The 9073-nt window shown below is 32.0% G+C and overlaps 1 protein-coding gene across 1 annotated transcript; it reads left to right on the top strand.

Moving 5' to 3' along the window:
* The first annotated feature begins 423 nt into the window (after window positions 1–423).
* Window positions 424–2184, top strand: LOC108482519 (transcription factor MYB102). The gene is made up of 3 exons (XM_017785652.2): window positions 424–700; window positions 779–908; window positions 1337–2184. Exons 1-3 carry the CDS (start codon window positions 568–570, stop codon window positions 2049–2051), a joined length of 978 nt encoding a protein of 325 aa, XP_017641141.1. The 5' UTR covers window positions 424–567; the 3' UTR covers window positions 2052–2184.
* The last annotated feature ends 6889 nt before the right edge of the window (window positions 2185–9073 follow it).

Here is a 9073-nt window from a genome sequence, read left to right as displayed (position 1 = left end):
ATTCAAGGTTGAAATTGGAACCCATTTTACAATAGGCAAATGAATATAATTTGATTAAAAAGGAGAATTTTGAATTATAGTAGCACAACACGGCCCAATGAATTAGGTCGAAACATTTATTTTATGATTTTATGATTTATTATAATAATAAAAATCATAACATAGGTAAAGGATTTCGAAATACCCATTAAGTTAAAATGTTTAGTTAATAAAAATATAAAGGTTTGTTCTTAGGTTGTACAAAGCTAAGGTTTTTTATTTTTAGTTAAAAAAAGACAGTTTGAATGTTTTTACGTGCCATGTTTTGTTCTTCGTAAGAAGACACGTTTCAATTGGGCGGTACCAAATCCCATTGACTTCTCCCGGTATTTCCCATAGCTTTGTTCCATTTCTTCTCTATTTATATCCCCTTTCTCCATGCATTACATGACTTCGTTTCCCAAGGTTTTTTTTTCTTTTGCATCCAACTTCACCTTCCTTCTTATCTTTCTCGAAAAAGGCAAATTTTAAGATTGTCTTAAAGAAGTGTATATCTATCTATCTATATATATATATATATATTTAGAAATGGGTAAACCTCCAGGTTGTGACAAAAATGGATTGAAGAAAGGTCCATGGACTGCAGAAGAAGATCAAAAATTGATTGATTATATTCAAAAACATGGCCATGGGAGATGGCGTACCCTCCCCAAAAATGCAGGTATATACTCCGATTCAGAACTTGTATATACTTAAAATCATTGAGTCAAATATTCGAGTTTATCGATTTTCTTTGTAGGGTTGAAGAGATGTGGAAAGAGTTGCAGGCTTCGCTGGACTAATTACTTAAGGCCTGATATCAAGAGGGGGAAGTTCTCAATCGAAGAAGATGAAGTTATAATACAATTACACAGTGTGTTAGGAAACAAGTAAGTTTTTAGCATTAATAGTATTTGGTCTAATTATGAATTTTACCCTTTTCTTTAGAAAAATTAAGAAGTGAGTCCCTCCACTTTAACTTACCGGAATATTTATGAAAATGAGAAGTTAATCCAACTACTAAACCTTACCGTTAATTCAACCAATAACTTGGATTTATATGCATGAGATTAACAAAAATCATCACTTTAGTAATTTATATGCAATAAATTAATTAAAATCAGCAATTTATGTGTTAATCGAAGAACCAAATTCTAATGTAGATGATTAACTTTTTAAGTTTTATAAAGTGGAAGGAGAAAATTTAGAATTATACGTATTTCTTAATTTATAATTATATTAGTAAAGTCAATGAAACATATGTTGTCTTATGGTGTTACCATGTCTGATTCACTACTGTTTTTTCTTTGAAACTTAGGTGGTCAGCCATTGCTGCTCGACTGCCAGGAAGAACAGATAACGAGATAAAAAACTATTGGAACACTCATATCAAGAAGAAACTATTGAGAATGGGGATCGATCCTGTAACTCATGCTCCTCGACTTGATCTGCTCGAACTCTCTTCACTTCTCAGTTCATCTCTTTACAATTCTTCCTTAAATCCAGCAGGTTTTGTCGGATCAATGTTTAACCCTAGTTTCCTCAGCTTAGCCACTGCTTTCTTATCATCAAACCAAACCAAAAACCTGGAAATTAATAACCTTGCAGGAGATATCCAACAAATACAGAACCCTTATGAACCTTACCAGGGAAACCAGGTTCCTGTTATAACCCAGGTTTCACAAGCTGATTTGAACCAGTTTTCTGCAAATCCTGGTCTGCCAAATTTGTGGCAAATAGACAATAATGTTAGTGATTCAAAGGGCTTTTTGCCGACCACCATGCAAAACATTAATGGCTACAACCATGGGTTTAATTTAGGTGATCAAAACCTGCAACAGGTATGTACTTTTTCTGAGAAAATACCAAATTTGGTGCCTTTTGGATCGCTTTTATCCACACCATCTTCAAGCTCGACTCCTTTGAACAATGGTAGCAGTACTGAAGATATTGAAAGGGATAGTTATTGCAGCAGCAAAAACCTGTTGATCTTTGATGTTCCTAAGGGATTAAATGTCAATGGAAGCATGTAATGTTTTTGAAATAAAAAAGTTCGATTTTGAAGTGTTTTTAATTGTGGGGATTTTGACTAGGGTTATTGCATATTTGTAACATCTATGTGAAATCTTTAATTATTATTATTATTTTTTAGAAGTTTTTGTTGAATTCTTTGCATTGCTTAATTCCTATTTAAATTTTTTTTCTTTCTGATTTTATTGATACGAATTTCTCAAGGGTTAAGGGGTTGAGGTTGAGGTCGAGGTTGAAGTTATGCTGTTTAAATTGACATTTGCCAATATACATATATAAATATAAAGGGAAGTATATTGACAAGATGGCTTAGGCAGAATTACTTGCTGTTAGGTGTCCATCATTTCATGGGACCCAAAACTATTTTAAATTATGTCAATAATATAAACTATATTATATGCTGCCTATTGGCCAAGCTTCTTCTTTTCTTTACTATTTATTTATTTTACTTTGAAGAAGAAAATAAGAACAAATAATTTTTTTCTAAAATTCCATCAATATTTAAATATTTTTCTAAATAAAATTTCTTAGCATTAGAAAGTGATATACTAATCTCAACATACAATCCAAGATTTTATATGCAAATTTATTACTGTCTCTATAGTATCCCTTTCGACAATAATGTATCAACTGAAATAAGATTCAATTAATAATTTATTATTGAAAAAATAATTATTTTTGTTAAATGGATATTTTAAAAAAGTTTTATTGAATAACTTTCCTATGTTTAATTGATTCTCGTTTCTTTTTATTTTTTTCCTTTTATAAGGATGCTCAATGATTTTGCTTTTCAAATGAAAATTTTGATCATATTGTTATTTTTATTTTTGATCATATTATTTTTATTTTTAAAATTAAAATATATATGAATATAAGTGGCAAAATTAGAGGTTGACAGAGGTCCCGATTTCTTAAAATAAATTTTTTATATGATCCTTTTAAAATTTTAAATTTATAAAAATAAAATTATACTTTAACTCCTAAAACTATAAAAATTTAATTTAATCTTTTAAAATTTATAAAATATAATTTATTAAAATAATAAAATTATATCTTTTTATTGTAAAATTACAATTTAATTTTTGATTTCCATGGAAATGTCAAACTTTTAAAGCTGAATCAATGGATGGCTGCTTTACAGTATTGAGAATAGTTAATTATTCTTTTTCACATTTTATTCCATTATCATCGAAAAATAATTGTCTACTGTCGGGTTCTCGTGAAACCAGGGCAGTCCAATTTAAAACGTGAACGCAACTTCAATATACTAATAAAAGAAAATAATGAAAATGGCAGCTCATTTACATTTATAACTCGTGACTTAAATTTACATATTTCCACATTTTAGTCCAATTGAACAATATTAATAAAAATAATGTTTAAAAATAAGAAAAGAAAAAGTGGATCAGAAATTTATTTTAGACCTTTCATAATACATTGTTTATAGTGAAAATACTCTCTCATATAAAATTAAATTCTTTAACTCTCTTGCTAAAGTTGATCCATTAAATTACTTATTTTATTATTAAAAAATATTTAACTATTACTACATTTTAATTCATTAATTAAATTAAAATATGAATTTTATCATTAAAATTTAATTCAGACAAAATTGGCCCAATTTAAAATAATTTGTCTAAGCCCAAAAGTTTAACCTTTGCTAAAATCCAAATCCTATAGCCCACCCTTAGAAGAAGATAGATTGATAGGATTAAGTCCAAATTCTAATTATTTTTATTCTTCTTACTGCAAATCTAATTTATTTTTAATTTTTAATACTATCCTTAAAATATTTATTATTATTAAATAAAAGAATCTCTTTTAACTTAGAAATTCTAACCTTTTTTCCCTTTTGTTTTCAACATTTATTTATAGAGAAAATATTTAATGTAATAGAATTTTAGATTCCACAAGTAAAGTTAGAGTAATGATAAATGTTAGAATTAAGTGATCCAAATTTTATTTAAATAAAATACGATGCAAAATAAAATAAAAGTAAAATCCATATAGAACTAGACTTCTTTTATTTTATTTTAGAATAAGGTTTTTAAACCTTATTAAACTCCATCTATTTTATATTGATTAAGATAATGTGTTTCAATCCTACTAGAATATGGCTTTGCAAGCCTATAAATAGACGTAGTCTATTCCTCTTGTATTTGATTCAAATTTTTTGACATAGTGAATTTTCTTCTCCTCTGCCCGTGGTTTTTTTCCCGAAAGGGTTTCCACGTAAAATTTGTGTGTTCTTTATTTTATTTATTGTATTTTATTTTATTTTATTTTTCACAAATTGGTATCAGAGCTTCTGGGTTATTCATCTCGATCACGGTAATGGCTTCTTTGAAGTATGAAATTCCGCTGTTGGATCACAACACCAGATTTGCGTTGTGGCAAATTAAGATGCAAGCAGTTCTTGCACAGATGGATCTGGAGGATGCCCTACTAGGGATAGATAAGATGCCTTTGACATTAACAGATGAAGAGAAGAAGCGTAAGGATCTAAAGGCATTAACACAATTACATCTGCATTTGTCCAACGAAATTTTGCAAGATGTGATGAAAGAGAAAACTGCCGCTGTATTATGGAAGAGGCTAGAACAAATATGTATGTCGAAAACTCTAACAAGCAAGTTGCATATGAAGCAGCGTCTTTATGCTCATCATTTGGAGGAAGGTGCATCTGTACACGAACACTTAACAGTGTTTAAAGAAATTCTTTCAAACTTGGAGGCCATGGAGGTTCAGTATGATAAGGAAGATCTAGGGTTGATTCTACTTTGTTCGTTGGCCCCGTCTTATTCAACCTTTAGAGACACGATTTTATATAACCGCGAGTCTCTCACAGTTGATGAGGTTTATGATTCTTTAACCTTGTATGATAAGATGAAGCATCTTGTGGTTAAACCCGACTCTCAAGGAGAGGGTCTCATTGTTTGTGGGAGACAAGATCGGAATGCTGATGATGATCGTGGTAGGACACAGAATGTAATCCTTGTGGTAAATCTAAGGGTAGATCAAGTCTTCAAACGAAGTAAAACTTGCAACTTCGCAAGAAGAAAGGGCACATTAAATCTGAGTGCTATAAGCTACAAAATAAGATTAAAAGGAGGTCATGAATCAAAAGGAAAACAACCGAAAATTCGGTGAAGTCGATGTTGTAGAAGACTACGAGATGGTGAACTTCTAGTCGCTTTTGTCAATGATTCTAAAGTGGCGAGTGGATACTTGATTCAGCTGCACCTTCCACATGAGTCCCAATCGGGATTGGTTTACAACTTACTAAACAAAGATCTCGAATGTGTTGTTTTGATGGGAAATAATACTTCATGTAAAATCGCAGTGTTGGAAAAATTAAAGTTAAGATGTTTGATGGAGTTGTCGAACACTTAGTGACGTGCGGCATGTTCCGAATTGAAAAGAAATTTAATTTCATTGACTACTCTTGATTCAAAAGGGCATGATACACAATTTGAAAGTGGGGTTTAAAGATTTCAAAGGGTCCTTTGTTGTGATGAAAGGGCAAAGAAAGATTGCCAAGTTATATGTTTTCTGTGGTTCTATTGTTATCGGTGATGCAATTGCCGCTTCCTCTTCCTTGTCAGATGATGATATTACTAAACTTTGGCATATGCGCCTAGGGCATATGAGTGAGAATGGCATGGCGTAATTAAGTAAAGAGGACTTCTTAATGGGCAAGGAATTTGCAAACTGAATTTCTGTGAGCACTGTGTTTTTGGGAAGCAAAAGAGAGTTAGATTCAATAGAAGAATCCATAACACGAAGGGAACGTTGGAGTATATTCATTCTGATCTGTGGGGGCTATCCAGAGTGCCTTCGAGAGGTGGAGCTAATTATATGCTAACCTTTATTGATGATTTTTCTAGAAAAGTTTGGGCATTTTTCCTGAAGCAGAAAAGCGATGTGTTTTCTGCATTTAAGTCTTGGAAAATTATGATTGAAAAATAGAAGGGAAAACAGATAAAATACCTCCACACAGACAATGGCTTAGAGTTTTGTTCTGATGAGTTTAATAGATTGTGCAAGTCAGAAGGGATCATGAGACACTTGACAGTTCGTCATACTCCACAGCAAAACGGTGTTGCAGAACGAATGAACTAAACGATCATGGAGAAGGTTCGATGTATGTTGTCAAATGCCAACTTACCAAAGGCATTTTGGGTAGAAGCGGCCTCTACTGCATGTTTTTTGATCAACAGATCTCCATCCGTTGCCATTGAGAAAAAGACTCCACAAGAGGTATGGTCTGGTAATCCTGCTAATTATTCTGATTTAAAGATTTTTGGGTGTCCTGCATATGCTCATGTTGATAATGGAAAATTGGAACCGAGATCTATTAAATGCATTTTTCTTGGTTATAAAGCTGGTGTAAAAGGGTATAAGTTATGGTGTCCTGAAAATAGAAAAGTTGTGATTAGCAGAGATGTTGTTTTTGATGAAACTGCTATGCTACCTAACTTATCTCTTAAAGACTCTTCCAATAAAGAAAATCAAAAGCAGGTGGAGCATCAGATTAATACAGAGTCAACTCCTCAAGCCAGAACAAAAATTGAGAATAGAATTGCTTCTTCACCACAATACTCTATCGCCAAAAATAGAACTAGAAGAGAAATTAAACCTCCAAAGAAGTACGCCGAGGTTGATCTAGTTGCTTATGCTTTAAATGTGGCTGAAGATATAGATGCGAATCAAGAGTCATCTAATTATTCTGAGGCGGTTAGCTGTGAAGACTCAGAAAAGTGGATGTTTGCTATGCAAGAAGAGATGGAATCACTCCACAAAAACAGAACATGGGACCTTGTAAAACTTCCTAAAGGTAAAAAGGTTGTTCGTTGTAAATGGGTATTTAAAAAGAAAGAAGGGACTCTAGGAGTTGAAAAACCCAAATATAAAGCAAGGCTTGTTGCAAAGGGTTACAGTCAAATTCCAGGAGTGGACTTCACAGATGTGTTCTCTCCAGTTGTTAAGCATAGTTCAAGTCGAGCTTTGCTTGGTATTGTGGCCATGCATGATTTGGAGCTTGAGCAATTAGATGTAAAAACTGCATTTCTACATGGAGAACTTGAGGAAGATATTTACATACAACAACCAGAGGGTTTTATAGTCTCAGAAAAAGAGGACTATGTTTGCTTGCTGAGAAAGTCCCTTTACGGTTTGAAACAATCACCAAGACAGTGGTACAAGAGGTTTGATTCCTTTATGACTTCTCATGATTTCAAAAGAAGTAGTTTAGACAGTTGTGTTTACATTAAGAAAAACAGTGATGGTTCTTTTGTGTATCTACTTCTTTATGTTGATGACATGTTGATAGCAGCAAAAGATAAAGGAGAGATAAGAAAGGTTAAAGCCCAACTAAGTGAAGAATTTGAGATGAAAGATTTAAGACCAGCAAAGAAGATACTTGGTATGGAGATTCTCAGAGATAGAAAAGCAAGTAAATTGTACCTAAGTCAGAAGGGGTACATTGAGAAAGTTCTTCACAGGTTCAATATGCAGAGTGTTAAGCCTGTTAGTACTCCTTTAGCAGCCTATTTCAGACTTTCATCGACCTTGTCTCCTCAATCAGATGATGAGATTGAGTACATGTCACATGTTCCATACTCTAGTGCAGTGGGATCTCTCATGTATGCTATGGTTTGTTCACGTCCAGATTTATCATATGCAGTCAGTGTGGTTAGCAGATATATGGCAAATCCCAGTAAAGAACATTGGAAAGCAGTTCAGTGGATTTTAAGATACTTACGAGGCACTACTGATGTTTGCTTACGCTTGGAAGAACTAAAGATGGAGTTATAGGGTATGTTGATGCTGATTTTTTTGGAGACCTTGATAGAAGAAGATCTTTCACAAGTTACGTCTTTACAATCGGAGGTTGTGCAATTAGTTGGAAAGCCACTTTGCAAACTACATCGCTTTGTCTACCACTTGAAATGAGTACATGGCGATTCATCGAGGCTTGTAAAGAAGCTATTTGGTTGAAGGACTATTTAGTGAACTCAATGAAGACCTTCAAATTAGCACAAGATTTTGTGACAAATGAGTGCCATCTTTCTTACAAAAGATCAAATGTTTCATGAGAGATCAAAACACATTGATATTCGGTATCATTTTGTTATTGATATTATTGCTCGTGGTGATATTGTTGTGAGCAAAATTAGTACTCATGAAAATCCTGCAAATATGATGACTAAGTCACTTCCTATAACCAAGTTTGAGCATTGCTTAGACTTGGTTGGTGTTCATTGTTGAAGTTAAACCCTTAAGGGGTTTTATGGAAGAGGTTGAGAACTTGTTTATTGAAAGTTCACGATGAAGAACTTGTTCATTGAGAATTTGTGTCAAGGTGGAGATTGTTAGAATTAAGTGACCCAAATTCTTATTTAAATAAAATACGATGGAAAATAAAATAAAAGTAAAATCCATATAGAACTAGACTTCTCTTATTTTATTTTAGAATAAGGTTTTTAAACCTTACTAAACTCCATATATTTTATATTGATTAGGATAAGGTGTTTCAATCCTACTAGAATATGGCTTTGCAAGCCTATAAATAGACGTAGTCTATTCCTCTTGTATTTGATTCAAATTTTTCGACATAGTGAATTTTCTTCTCCTCTGCCCGTGATTTTTTTCCCGAAAGGGTTTCCACATAAAATTTGTGTGTTCTTTATTTTATTTATTTTATTTTTCACAATAAATGTTCTATAAGTTAAAATAAAATAGTAAAATAAATAAATATATACAAAAAAATAAAACATATGGCGATTTTTTAAATATGCTTGTGAAATTAAAAAAGTATATTATCAATTTAACGAATACTAATACTTATTTATAATAGACAAAAATATCTTTCAAATGTCACACAAGTAAAGCATCAAATATGGTAAAATATAAAAAAAAAATCATTATTCAAAAAACAATGAAAAAAGTACACCTATGCATTATTAGCATAAAATAAGTGACAAATACAAGCAAATGGCTAATACCACAAAAAAAAATTGCT

Source organism: Gossypium arboreum, chromosome 1 (genome assembly GCF_025698485.1).
Source record: "Gossypium arboreum isolate Shixiya-1 chromosome 1, ASM2569848v2, whole genome shotgun sequence".
NCBI lineage: Eukaryota > Viridiplantae > Streptophyta > Magnoliopsida > Malvales > Malvaceae > Gossypium > Gossypium arboreum.
Note: the sequence above shows the minus strand (reverse complement) of the source record. Positions and strands in the feature narration are given on the sequence as shown.

Bases quoted from the DNA above. Each gene is read 5' to 3' on its own strand.
- LOC108482519 (XM_017785652.2), top strand. From the start codon at position 568: ATGGGTAAACCTCCAGGTTGTGACAAAAATGGATTGAAGAAAGGTCCA. The intron at 701-778 runs GTATATACTCCG...TTTTCTTTGTAG, and splicing joins TACCCTCCCCAAAAATGCAG to GGTTGAAGAGATGTGGAAAG. The intron at 909-1,336 runs GTAAGTTTTTAG...TTTGAAACTTAG, and splicing joins CACAGTGTGTTAGGAAACAA to GTGGTCAGCCATTGCTGCTC.